Genomic DNA, 14,619 nt, shown 5'->3' on the forward strand with positions numbered 1-14,619 from the left:
ATGCAGCCGTTTGTCCATAAAACATTAGATTAAATGTATAGACTAATATGAATAGCTTCTCATCATTCCACTTGGACAACTGGCGGTTGCCCCATTTGTAAGTATGTAGTGTAGTATGTTTATTGAAAACCAGGGCTCTGTCTTCAGCCTGCTTTTGGGGGGAAATAAATTTTTGGCAAGAAAACCTATTGCCTTACCATTATTGATATTAAATTTGGAAAAGACCTCCTGAGATTCACTCTTCAGATGCAGCTTCTAATGCTTTTGATACAGTGAATTATATAGGTATTTATTCGTAAAGTATGCTGAGTTTTTCTCTTTGTTTTATTACTGGTTTCCATTATAACCTGGCTACATTTGCTACCCTAAAAAAAGCTAAATATTTGGCACTTTATAGGAAGTAATGTGCAACAAATGCTATTGGGAGTTTTGGTTCGTTCCTTCCAATCCAACTGTGGTTTGCTTTCTGGTTTTCATTTTGATTATAGTAATTTTGAGGTATAATGCTTATTTTATGTGTGTTTGTTTTCTGTTAAGGTTAACATGAGATCCCCAATGGAGAAGGGAAGTGCCATGGTATTCTTATAATATGTACATTTTTTTTTTCCCTGCTCAGGCAATGCTGGATGTGGCTGCAAACCAGGGCTGGCTGGTGACTGCCCTGAATATCACCAATCTGGTTCAGATGGTGATCCAGGGTCGGTGGTTAAAGGACTCTTCTCTTCTTTCAGTACCAAACATAGAACACCACCATCTTCACGTTTTCAGGTAATAGTTGTAATTTTCCAAAGTAATTGGCTTTTTTAATTTCAAAAATAATATATTATTTACCTGTGTTGTCACTTGAATTTCATGTTGTGCCTAGGATATTGATTCTTTACAGTGAAATTGCCTGTTCCCAGAGGGAGACATGGCCAAGTGATATAAGGGTCTCAGTTGGAATTTGATCATCTACCACAAGCTGAATCACAATTCATTTTAACCTTCTCTTGTTTTCTATTTGCAACATTTTCTATTTCCATTTTAACTGCATTTATCCCTTTATAATATCAGCCTTTATTTTAAAAGATGTTATGAAAGTGCTTTGTGATGTAAACCAAAATAAATGACCAGTTTCCCTTATTGCACAGTAGATTTTAAGGATCTGAAATCCATAGTCAAAGGTAAATTGTACATCTACAAAATGTCCAAAACTGGGTAGTTACATATACTAGCAGCTCGAGATAGAACCCGTACTAAAAAGAAAGGTTTATATTATCGAGATAGAGCCCGTACTAAAAAGAAGGGTTTATGTTATCATCAGATTATTTAACCTGTAGGTCCTGTGTACATAGCTGCAAATATTTTAGCAAGGAAAAGAACAGTACATATTACAAGTTAGATTGGCAGTGTCTAGATGAAAGTGTTGGTTTCACACCAGTGTTTCACTTCAGTTGAGAGACATTTTGCAGCTAAAATGTTGGTTCACAGTCATGTAGACAAACAGAACAGGTTGCCATCATGTACCCACTTCCTCTTGTCAGCTAGACTAAGGGGTGCACTCATTTGAGGCATTTAGATACAGATGCCAACCAGAACTTCACACACACACATGTGGGTATCCTCAGAAAGTCCTCCAGTTGGACTCAAGTGTACTGGGTTCCAAGGCAGTCATTTCCATGGTGCTTGACTGAGTCCCCACCATCGGATGTCCTGGAAACTAGCAGGCACATTCAGAGAGTGAGCCACACCAGCAGCAGGTGGCATGAGGGGAAAAGCAGACACCTCATGGCTGCAGTTCAGTTTCAGGAACCCTTCCAATATGGTTCTAAAAGTTATGGGAGTTGGGTTTCAACAGTAAAGTAGGTACGTAAGGGTCCTGTTGCAACACAGCACACAGATCTGTTTTGGAAAGCTGCTTGGGGTCTAGGAGATTTGATCCCGTTCTTTGCTGTCACCCTGAGAAGCACTATAGTTATATGATTTCAATTGTATTTTTCTTCTTGCTATATAAACAGGAAATAGAGGTAAGATTTAGATGGACTATGTTCTTGGGACTCTGGCACTATTGTGCTATAAATCTCAAAGATTCCCAAAATGTACTTTTAATTGTATGTTCCCAACAACTTAAAAATGAAAACTTTATTCAAGTAATTATATTAGAGACATTTGCCTGCATCCATTAAAAAGACACACCAGGGCTCTAGTTCTGCGCTTTATCCACATGGAAGCACTAGTATACATTAGTGCTTTCCTATAGAAGCTCACCCCTATCTGTAAACCCTAAGTAGTTACTGAGCTCCCATTTGATTTACATCTTACGTCATCATAGCCCTACTGCCTTGGATTGATATATTAGAGAATGCTGGCTGATTTTGAAACTTAATGATAATGGCCTTTAACAAGTTGGATAGTAGTCTTAATTTTGAAAAACTGTCCTCATTAGGTAAGTTTACCTCATTAGGTGAACTTTCAGATCCCTCAGATCTACTCTGCAATAAGAGAAACTGGTCATTTATTTTGGTTTAGATCACAAAGCACTTTCATAACATCTTTTAAAATAAAGGCTGATATTGTAAAGGAATAAATGCAGTTAAAATAGAAACCATCAGGAATTCTCATTTGTGCCATGAAAGAATTAGTTGGTTAATGTTGATATTATTTCTCAGGAAATGGAGCCCAGGTATAAAGGGCGTACGTGGTGGGGGCCATGGCCTCATTGATTGCCTTCCTGAACTGATCCATGCCTGTGGAGGGAAAGACCATCTATTCAGCTCCATGATGGAAAATGAGCTACCGGCTGTAAAAATGAAGCAGGTCAGGACATTGTTTCTGTGTTTCAAAGCTTCCTTATTCTGTCTGGGAAATTATACCAAGAGTTTTCTAACTTAAAGCATTGGTTTTGGAGTCAGACTCACCTGGGTTTAAACTCGGTCTGCCATTTACTGTGATTATGAACATGGACACATCATACTTGTCTCATGAAGTTTTGTGAAAATTAAGCAGGATATTATTACGTCAACTGCTTTATGCAGTTCCTAATATAGAACAGAGTTCAATAATAATATTAAAAATAATTACAGTAACAATAATTAGTAGTAGCATTGGCATTATTGGAAGTTGATTCAGTATAATGCTGCTAAAGCTTAGAAAGGCCTACCGTAGCTTGTCCATCACTAACTAGGCTGCATTCCCCACTTGGATATAAATTTCAGTTGGGTAGATTTTCATGCAGTTCTCTCAGTTATGTTCTTATACCTTCCCTTTTTATTTTAATCACTTTATTGTTCCTAGATTCTCAAATATTTCTTGAAGTAAACTTCTTATTTGTATACCATGTAACTTAGAGAGAAAGCTAAATCTATGTTGTAAAAGACAACATAGGTCATTTCTCCAAACCGTCTTTGGAAAGGCCAAAAATATGAATGAACGATGCCAGAAATATTTGGCATATATAGACTTTTAAGTCTTAAGCAGTTTCACCCTAAACATGTCAAACATTCAGGATTTATAACATAATTAACATATTGACTTGCAAATGCAGATATTACAGAAACTTCTAAACCACGTCATTCTTTTTTTTCCAGTGGAACTTAGTTTTGAGCATCTTAGAAATAAGTATTACAGGCATTAAAGTCTGATTGTTCAATTTCTGTTGAACTCAAAATTGACACAAAAAACAACTTGAATAGTCATAATATAAGTGCCTACCTTTCTAAATTACCATCAAAATTATGAATAAAAACAATATATTTAAACCAAAACAAGGCTTCTGTTAGCAACAACAGATTTCTAACCTAACATACACTGATTTCAAGCCAAGTTTTAGATGTGATGAAAAATTAGAACATTGTTATAATTAGTTCAGGGAGAACTCAGAAGTAAACTTACTTAATTTATTTGCATAAATTGCCATTCTGTTATCTTTAAAACCAAATGCAAATTGGCTCAGTCTGATATGATGATGGTTATTTGGCTCAAAAGTGCTTCAATTTGCAGAGCAATCTGGTGTCGGCTCTGCAGTGAGGCGATCCCAGGTAACATACAAATCCTGAATTATTCCAGAAATTAGTATGTTTAAAGCATCAATTTAAGTGCTAATTGCAGTAGTAATGAGAAAAAGCAGTACGACTGTGAGATTTGCATCTTCTACCCCATCAGTATGCCTGGAACGGCTGCTGACTGGCAGAGGATTTGGCTGCTAATTAAATAATTGTATGCATGGCAGTGCTCTTGCCTGATTCAATAGATGAAGATTAATCCTCAGATAAATATGTTTGGCTGGTATTGAAATGTCTTAGCAGTTTCTTTAAAAATAGCTTATGTTTTTTTTATATATATGTGTGTGTGTGTGTATGTATACATACGCACACTGAACAAATATATGTGTACACAGCAAGGATGAAAAATAATAATATCAAGTGCTACAAAACAGATCACATATATATAAAAACCAGATCTGACTTTTGGGAGCCTTGTAAAGTAAAATCCCAACGAGTTGCTAATAACTGAAAACATCTCTTGGTAACTAATTTAATAGTACAAGTAAAGAAACATGAAGTCTTGCTTCATGTGGTAAATGTTCCTTGTGTTGTCTCACAAAGTTAAATGCTTTACAGAAATTGTGTATTTAAGTATCCCTTGATCACTTTTCCACTCTGGCCAGGCTTAGAACATCAAGTGGTATAGCTTCTATCCTCAGTGACTATTGGTTCTAACAGGGGATAGGCCATCTGTTACCTTGTAGCACGGTGTAGACCATTCTGTAGACCAATAGCTTGACTATTTCAAGATCTATTCCAGACATAATTTCAGATTCACAAGACAAGTTATAGGATTGTAGGTGGATTGAAAATTTTCATGAGATTCACATTTTTTTAATTCCTGAGGGGTAGTTTGATTCATCAGGGCTACTTCATTTCAATTAGGTATACTAGGCATCACTAAAGTCTTGGCAATCAGAACATCAAAGCCTATAAGGAAATCTATGGTATGTAGTTAAGAAGAAAAGAAAATACAAAATTAAAGTATTCATGCACTTTTAAAAACTAATGTAGAAGGTAATGACTGATAAAACCAATTTATTGAGAAGTTTTCTTGACTGATAGTGATATTCTAAATAATTGTAAATATTAGGAAAATGTGACAGTGTTATGTGATAACATTAATTTATTTCGTTACATCCTTTCTGTTAGACTTAGAAATTCATTTGTTCATTCATTTGATAAAGGTGAGCACTTGCTATATATATACTGATTTCTCAAAATGTCTTTCAATTTAAAGAGCAAGAATAAAATTGGTAAAATATTTTCTATCCCTTTAATGGGCATCATTTTAATTGGTATTCTCAATATAATGCCAAAAATACATATTTATTTCTAGAAGGACCCTAGACTTACAGGGTTCCTTGTGATATACAAACATATAGAAATGTTTTCCTTTCAGAATAAATTTGGAATATGGACAAAAAAATCATTTTGTACAGTAAATAGTCAATGAATGATGCTGAGTGACATCAACAATTGCATCAGAGCGTTTTTTTTTTCTTGTCTTTATATCCCCAGTAATGCTCTCTGCCTTAGAAATCACATACATGTTAGACCAGATGCTTCTCTAAAGCAAACCAGCTCAAAAACAAATATTTTTTTTAAACTTTTTGTTTAGTATAGTCAATAGCCACTCAATATCTAGGCGAGATTTATAGTGAGGGAGACATGTGACAAGTTTAGCAAATGACTAATAGTGTTTTAGTTGCTTTTAAAAGGACTTTAAACTAAATTTTTGTAAACTACAAAAATTAAGAGCACTATTTTTACCCACAAACAAATGAGTACAAAAAAACCTGGGAAATCTGAATAAGAACTGTGGATTGTGTCAATGTCAATATCCTGTATTAATATTGTACGTTAGTTTTGAAAAATGCTGCCATTGGGGAAACTAGGGAAATGGTGCACAGGATCTCTCAGTGCAGTTATAACTGCACTGAATCTAGAATGAATCTCAAAACAAAAGAGGTGGATTTTTTTTCAAAGTACAATTTCTTAATCACTGCATTTCACATTAACCCTTCCTTACTATCTTTTCTTCTGTTTTTTATTCAGGCATGGAATTTCTTATCCCACTTGCCAGTGATAGATGTTGGCTTAAGTGTTAAAGGCTGGTGGCATGACTCAGAGGAGGGACATGGTGAACTCTCTATCACAACTCTGACTTCAGACAAACGAAATGACAACAGGTGGATCAAATTGCACGCTGATCAAGAGTATGTGCTTCAAGTCAGCTTGCAGAGAGTCCACTTTGGGTTCCACAAGGTATAATGTTTGGTTTCCATTCTCAAATGCTTCACACCAGATCCCGGCATGCGCCACCACACATGTCTTTTATATTACTAATGTGTCCGTGTCATTCACGAATCCTGCTTTCTCAACTGGCCTTAAGCGGCAAGAGTCAGTCTTCTGGAACCAGTCAGTTCTCCTCATGTGCCATTTTTCAGCCCCAGAATATGCACCTCACATAATAATATCTTGCCTAGAGTACTGTTTTCATATGGTCTGTCTACTCAGCCCTGCAGAATTTCCTGGAATTTGGAGTACAGATTCTCTGGCCCTACTTATCAGACTGGCTGTATCAGAATCTCAGAGGGAGAAATCTCAAGATCTGTACTTGTACCCAGCATCCCAAATAATTTTTAAGGTCATTAAGGTTAGAGAAGCACTGCCTAGGGGCGCTTTGAGACATAGAAACCACATGTAGCTAGGTCCACAGGAGGGCAAAGCTTTACCCCTCAGCTCCGTGAGTTTAAATAAGATGCTAAAGCTTTCCTGTGCCTCAGTTGCCACATCTTCCCGCTTCCTTCGCTGGAATGCACATGAGAACACTTCTGTCAGTGTTCATAGAGGCCACATGTTCATTTTAAATTGCTCTTGTCTTTGCTGTTACCTGTGACACAGAAACTTAAACATTTGTCCCTCTAAGAATATTAGTACAGCGCATGTGGGCAGATTGGTTTTTAGTACCATAATAATTGAAATAAAGAATCTGTCTTTTTTTTAACACTTTTTTAAAAATTTTATTATGTTAATCACCATACATTACATCATTAGTTTTTGATGTAGTGTTCCATGATTCATTGTTTGCGTATAACACCCAGTGCTCCATTCAATACGTGCCCTCCTTAATACCCATCACCGGGCTAACCCATCCCCCCACCCCGCTCCCCTCTAGAACCCTCAGTTTGTTTCTCAGAGTCCATAGTCTCTCATGGTTCGTCTCCCCCTCCGATTTCCCCCTCTTCTGTTTCGGCCCATGCTGTCAGTGGCACTCCCATGTCTAAAATAAGCCGTCAGATTAAGGAGGGCACATGATGTGAGGAGCACTGGGTGTTTTACGCAACTAATGAACCATTGAACCCTACACCAAAAACTAATGATACACTACTCTATGTTTGCTAATTGAATTTAAATTTAAAAAATAAAATAAAATAAAATCAGCCCTCAGGAATGAGGTTGTTGTTCATGAGTACTGCCCACTCTGTTTCAAACACAGAATGGTCAGGAGCTTTCTGTCATTACATCTTTTTAGCCCTGTGCCTTCGGGTCCCATCTCATTTAATTTCTAATTCTAAAAATCAGTCAGTGTAAGTATGAACTGATTGGCCTCTGATATTTCAGAGGCTTTAATATGAGCATTTTTAGATGATCTAATTTATCCCAACTTACAAAAAAAATAGTAATAATCATACAGATAAAATCATGGAGAAATAACTAAGATTTTTCTACCTTACTATTACTACTTAAAAATTAGATTTAATCATACTACAAAAACTCTAAATTTCTTTCTAAATGCTGTAAAAATGCATTGCTCTCAGACTTCTCTTTTAAAATGTCTTAATATAGCATCTCCCTCTCGAATATTTAATGATGTCTGATTGAGAGCATGTCATTATTAGTAAATTTTATGCCATAATGTCATTGTCTTTAAGAATCACTAAAATAATCTCGGATTTCATAAAATCCATCTAAAGTAAAGACTTCAAGTGCTGCCATTATGGTGATGTAGGTTCTTGGATTGTGGTGATTAATGTATTTTACATATTGCTTGGCTTACAATTTCCCATTCCTCAAAGAAAGGATTTTTTAATATTGCCATATTAGAATATATGCTTTTTTATGTGAGTTTTATTCTTGGGTCGAGGGAAGGTATTTATATTATATAGTACTTATTATCTTGAGTTCCATGGTCTAGTCTTGATTGTCTTTTTTTCCCTAGGTATCAGTTTCTTGTGAATAAGGCTTTGGAAGATTTGGTTAACATGATTGTATCTCAGTTCGTTCATCTGCAAATGGGGTATTAATATCACTTATAAGAATGATGTGAGAATTTACTAATTTGATATTAAGATTCAGGGCTTTCTGTTCTGAGCCAAATATTCTGGTGGTTATAGGCACAAAGTAGTATCTATAATGTGCTTCAAGAGTCCTGAAAAATGGTAGGTGATAGCATATCAAAGACACCAAACCAGAAAATTTACAACATCCCAGATAGATAAACTGAACCATATAGATTTATGGCCTTCAAGGAAAACAGCTTAGCATTTTAACCACAACCAAGGAGCATAGAAAGTCTAGACATTATTAATGGTTTATCTTTTTTTTTCCTGGTTTACAGGGAAAGCAAGACAGCCACGCAGTTACTCCCCGATTTCCCAAATTAAAAGATGAAGGATGGTTTTTGATATTAGGAGAAGTGGATAAGAGAGAACTTATCGCTTTGAAAAGAGTAGGATATGTTCGAAATCATCACGTTGTTTCCATTTCTTTTTATACCCCTGAACTACCTGGAAGGTAAGCAGAATCTCACCACCAGAGTTCTCAAAGAATTAAAGATATCTGTGGTTTTACATTTTGTTCTGTTTTTATGTTTTAGGTATATCTACACACTGTATCTCATGAGCGACTGCTACCTTGGCCTGGACCAGCAGTATGACATTCATCTCAACGTCACGCCGGCGAGCATTTCCGCACAGGTCAACGAGGAGGTCTGTGAGGCCTTGACTGACCTGAAAGTGAAGTAACCTGACCCAAACAGTCCGTTTGAGAGAAGTGGTTAAGAAGTCTGGCTGTTCATTCATCTAGACAAAGTCGAATTACTTGATGTTTGCCTTGGTGGAATCAACTTCTGACCTCAAGACACCCAGAAAATCGACAGTGGCCACAGTATTGACTCCAGCGACACAAAGCTAGCTGAGGTGGCCTTTTCACAAATGTTGCCTTTTTTAGTGTTGCCTTCATGGGTTTCTTGGTATGTGAAATGAATACACATGTAGGAGAACCTTTGTGTATATTGAGATGAGATTTAGGAATTACCCATCAAATTCTGCATCTCACAGTGTAATGTTTACAAGAATGTTGGTTTGTTTTTTTCTAAGGAAAACTACACTGAGGCATGAATGACAGTGTTAGGATTTGTTGTAACGGATTTCTAACCCTGCAGCCTAAAACACATAAGAGAAATCTGTATGGAGGCACATAATGTGGGTTGTTAGCAAAATTTATACTTGGATCACATGTAGTTTCAAGAATTTCTTATAGTCAAAAATGTTAATAATATATGATGTAAAATTATATTGCAGAGGCCAATGATGATAAAGACAACAGTATATCCTGATCTTAGAAAATGTGGGTACTGTAACTGGTGGAAATAAAATATTGAGAGTGCCACTTCAAGACAAGCTGATTCAATTATCTCTTCTGCTTCCTTCCCATTTATTCCCCCTTACTCTTCTCTTCTTTTCACGACCTCTACTTCAAGACTTTGCTTCCATTCTCTTTCTGATGTATTTATTTACAAAAGGAGAGAAGTACAGTCTAATTCATGTTGTAACATGGACAGACCACACAGTACAATTCTTCATCCTTATGCTTTCCGAGACAGATCTGAGGCAAACAACAGAACATTTTTAACCCCTACAGGTAGGTTTTCACTTGTGATAAAGGAAGTATCTCTATGTCCATACGGTTTCCATCGCAAAAAATACTTTTTTCAAACTAAGATGTTGTTAGAATCCCATGTCCATATAATAATATACAGTCTAGTGGAATGAAATTCTATCCTTGGAAAGTAATTTCAGTTGTTTCTGGTCCTGTAATGAATTATTTTAAAATACTTTCTTTTTTTTTTAAAGATTTTATTTATTTATTTGAGAGAGAGAGAGAGAATGAGAGATAGAAATCACGAGAGGGAAGAGGGTCAGAGGGAGAAGCAGACTCCCCGCTGAACAGGAAGGCCGATGTGGGACTCGATCCCGGGACTCCAGGACCATGACCTGAGTCGAAGGCAGTCGCCTAACCAACTGAGCCACCAGGCGCCCTAAAATACTTTCTAATGTAACCACCTCAAGTACTAGAATTTTAAAGTTTTTCATAAACTGGAATATATTGCTTTTGTGTACCTCCTTTTCCATGCTGAAAAATAATAATAATAATAAAATAAGAATGAATAAAAGTAGGGTGGGGAGACCAGGCGTGCACTTTGCAAAATTAAATCTGAATGACTAATAGGAAGACACTGAAGTCCAGTGGGTACAAGGGGTCTGAAGGGCTCTTGTCTCAGAAGTTTACTTCACATAAAGAGTTATTTCTGCTTTTCCTATGGTGGCTTATTTCCTAATTGAAGTTCATACCTTAACCATTGTTCTTGTGGAATTAAATGAAAATGAAAGATTATAGACAAATGGTCACCAGTCTACAGGAAGCTAAGGAGAAACAGTCTCATTGTCTTCATGTTTATCAGCATCATCCCTTTTTGTTGAGAGATCATCCAGGTGTGGGGAGGTAGGAGATCTACTTCACTGGACATGTGACACAGGACATAAGAGCAATAAAAAAGAATTTCTGTTCTGTCCCTCAGAGAGAGGGAAAAATAATGTGACTGATTAAATTCTAAAATTAAAAGTGATTAGTTTGCAATAAGGTGCAGAAGACACCAGTGAGGCAAGGTGTGCCTGGATGGAAACATTCCATTCCCAGTGAGTGATGAACACTATTTGTCTACGACTTTATTCTCGCTCATTACTCAACCAAAATGTTAGTGTTAAGTGTGCATTCTAAGAGGACATGTGCCAATATAATCAGACTAATTTCATATTCCATTCATATATTCCTCTGGATTTCATCAAGTTCAAATAATTGAAATGCCAGTTAGATACTCATTCTAGGTAGTATGTTGAGTACTCTGACACCCACAAGAATCAGAGACATATCCTGCCCTTAAGGCAGCCTGGTGATGAAAATAAGAGGTAGTTATAATAAAAGTAATGGCAGCACTGAGATATTATTTTTAAAAATCATGAAAGGACATGTAGGCTGAGATTTGAAGATGGTTAGCATTGTGAAGGCAGAGATGAAAAAACATTCCAGGTAGATCAGCATTAACAAGGGCTCTGAGATAGCCCCATCTCTAGGATGTCCAGTTGGTCTGCCTTTTCAGAAACATGAAAGGGATCAGTAGGCAAGAAGGATGGAAAAATCTGGAATGACTTTGAGTTAGAGGGTAAGGACAGCAAGTCTTATGTGTATACAGTACAATTCCTTGGCAGGTCACCACAGAAGATTATGACAATGGACCTTCTGAGAGTGGCACAGAGAAGTGGAGACATGAGCTAGCCGGGAGTCTGGGAAGGCATGCATCTGTACCTGTGGTGGATAATGCATACTAAATATTGCCAAGAAGCCCAAGAAGTGAGAACCAAATCAAGAGTTCTGGCTCTGTGGATAGTAGGTCATTAACAGTAGATTGTTAAGAGAATAATTTCAGCAAAATGGGGAAGGAGGAAGCTCAGGTAGGGCCTGAGTGGGCAATGAGAAAGGAGAGGCAGTAAGTTCCACAGACTTCACGTAGCAAAGGTCTAATGAGATGAAGTGTGTGGTGGGATAGGGTGGACATTAGTTGGAAGAATCAAAAAGCCCCTGCAACTTCCATTCCTTACATATACATTACTACCATTGAACTGAAGCTAGAACTCTTCACCCACACTCCCAGAAATACTTGGGTTGTTCCTCAGTCTTATGCCTGTTCTCCCTCAGGGCAAAGTGGATTCCGTTCTCTCGCAAACAGGTCCTCTTGTTTCTTGTTACATTTAGGAACAATTGAAATTCAAGTGTCAGAAACAATCCCACATCCCTACAACCCCAACATAAGAATGCCAGACCTTCAGCCCCAACAACGAGTTGACATGGATAAGGAACCGTTCTCTGTCTATACTTTCCAAATTCCATGGTCAGCTTTTTGATGGGAAGAGGATACGGTGACGGGATATTTAGTCACCAAAAACGATCTGTTTCCTCTTACCTTCACACACACAGATGATGCAACAGAGTGAACATCTACAGGATAGGCCCTCGTCCTCAAGTTTTGACATTCCCTTCTAGTAAACTAATTCAGTAGCCTAGAAGACTCCCCAAGCACACTCTCCACACACACCTCCAGTTGCTCAAACCAAAAACCTTGGAGTCATTCTGACTCCCCTTTCCTCCCAACTCACACCTAATTCCCACAAACCCTTTTAGCTTGTCCTTTAAAATCTATCCAGAACCCAACCATCTCTATTGCTACCATCCTCATCCACAGCACATCCTCCTGCCCGGCCTCCATGCTGCTACTCTTGCCCCTTATAACGTTTTCTCTCAACACCCAACATCCTTTTGAAAGGTTTAAGTCTGATGATTAGCCTGCTCTGCTCAAAATTTTCCAAAGCCTTTCCATCAGAAGAAAAGCCAACCTCTTCACAGTGCCTACAAGGTACTGCATGGTCTTCGCCTCTTCCCCGAACTACCCCTGACCTCATCTCCTCACTCTCCTGCTGGCTCGCTCCTCACCAGCTGGAGTAGTCACCTTGCTATTGGTGAACATCATGCACGACCTTTGCTCTTGCTACTCCCTCAGTCTCGACAGCTCTGTCCCCAGATACCCACAGGTCTAACCATCTTAGTTTAAATGCCAACCCCACCCGAGCCCACCAGTCCTCCCCATCTTGCTTTCCTGTTTTTCTCCATTGTTCTTATCACCACAGAAATATTTGTTTATTGTTAGTCTCTCCTGACTTAAGCTTCAGGAAGGCTGGGATTTATGTTGCTCTTGTGCCTGGTTTCATTATCAGGACCTATAGCATTACCTGGCACATGGTAGCTGTTTAGTAAATACTTGCTGAATGACTAAATGAACATGAAGACACAAGGATTCTAAAATACAGCACACACACTTAAGGTGACTCTTCTAGAGATCACAACTAGTCTCACAGATTCACCAAGAGCAGGGTACTTACCTGAACTTCTTATAACATGTCCTCAGAGGAAAGGGATACTTAGGTTAATTGGTAGTTTTATTATCATGATGACTCATTATTTATGGAAAAGAAGAATGAAATGTTTTTATGTAGCAATGGATCTTGGATAGTATAGTTATTTTAAAACTTCAAATTATAATAAAACCTTTTCAGCCTGAGGTTGTACTGTCTTCTCTCACCAGATGTCTGTCTTTCCACCATCACTACTGCTAACTCTTCACGATGAAAGGGTCCCCAAACAGAAACTCCATATGCTTGAAGAATATGAACTGATAATAACTTTGGGCCTTCTCTCTTTCAGAAATAATCCAAACTGAGTAGGCAAAGGTTATTTCATGACCTGGCTTCTTTAAAAAGAAAAATCTAGGGACACCTTGGTAGCTCAGTTGGTTAAGTGTCTGACTCTTGATTTTGGCTCAGGTCATGATCTCTGGGTCATGAGATGGAATCCCGCATCTCCCTCTGCCCCTCCCCCAACTCTCACTCTCTCTCTCTAAAATAAATAAAAAGAAAATAAAGAGAAAGAAAAACCTGAAGGAAGTTTTAAATCTTCAGATTGAGTATTAGTAAATATAAAAAAACTTGGCTTCCAAGATATGTATTGAGCCCTTGGATTAGCTTTCTTTTTCTGCTTTCAGAAATCTAAATTCTAAATCTAAGCAAAACAAGGAGATAAAATTTGTAGTTTAATGAGTTCTAGTTATATTATTTTAGGGTCCTCAAAAATTCTGAGATGATTATTGATTCCAGGTTGTCCAGAAAGCCTGATTTTAAGTAATGGAGAATGGTTGCAGTGACTTCTAGAAAGTTATTCCCACGATTTCAGCCTCAGCTATTTCACTTTTCATCAGGAGCATTCTGTACTACCCCTGGAAAATAAAATTCTTGAAATTTGAGGCTTTTAAAGGAGATTTCAGGGTTTCCACTTGGCTTGAAACTTCTTCCCAAGTCTTTTGCATGTCAGTTTGAGAAGGATCTTGAGATACTATTCAGAGTTTTGATCCAGTCTTACCCAAGGTCAAGCTTTAGGCCCAGACAGCCTCATCTGAATGGATACTTAAATTTTTATTGTTATTCTTCAACTAGCCTGTAATTTGGAAAATATTTCTAAAATGCATATGATTAAAGTTTCATGAGTAATACTATATCTGTAAATTAATGTTAACCAGTTCATTACAGAGAGGTCCTGGAGAAGATGATGGATTGCAAATCCATATTTGGTTGAGCAGAATCACAGCACCTCCTTGTCATTAAAAGTTCTTTGAATCCCCAAATCCGTGTTTCCTTACTTGTTATCT

At 37.5% G+C, this 14,619-nt stretch overlaps 1 protein-coding gene across 5 annotated transcripts in view; it reads left to right on the forward strand.

Annotated features, from left to right (window-relative positions):
* Positions 1 to 9,704, forward strand: part of ASCC3 (activating signal cointegrator 1 complex subunit 3) — a 337,927-nt gene extending 328,223 nt beyond the window's left edge. For 4 of the 5 annotated variants that reach the window (XM_027603941.1, XM_027603940.1, XM_027603942.1 and 1 more), the window contains 5 exons: positions 617 to 768; positions 2,649 to 2,796; positions 6,081 to 6,290; positions 8,647 to 8,822; positions 8,905 to 9,704. In XM_027603941.1, the coding sequence (XP_027459742.1) occupies positions 617 to 768; positions 2,649 to 2,796; positions 6,081 to 6,290; positions 8,647 to 8,822; positions 8,905 to 9,052 (834 nt within the window). In that variant the 3' untranslated portion in view covers positions 9,053 to 9,704. The remainder of the gene's footprint in view (positions 1 to 616; positions 769 to 2,648; positions 2,797 to 6,080; positions 6,291 to 8,646; positions 8,823 to 8,904) is intronic. The other variant, XM_027603943.1, reaches the window with a different exon arrangement.
* The last annotated feature ends 4,915 nt before the right edge of the window (positions 9,705 to 14,619 follow it).

This window comes from Zalophus californianus, chromosome 7, assembly GCF_009762305.2.
Source record: "Zalophus californianus isolate mZalCal1 chromosome 7, mZalCal1.pri.v2, whole genome shotgun sequence".
NCBI classification, from domain to species: domain Eukaryota; kingdom Metazoa; phylum Chordata; class Mammalia; order Carnivora; family Otariidae; genus Zalophus; species Zalophus californianus.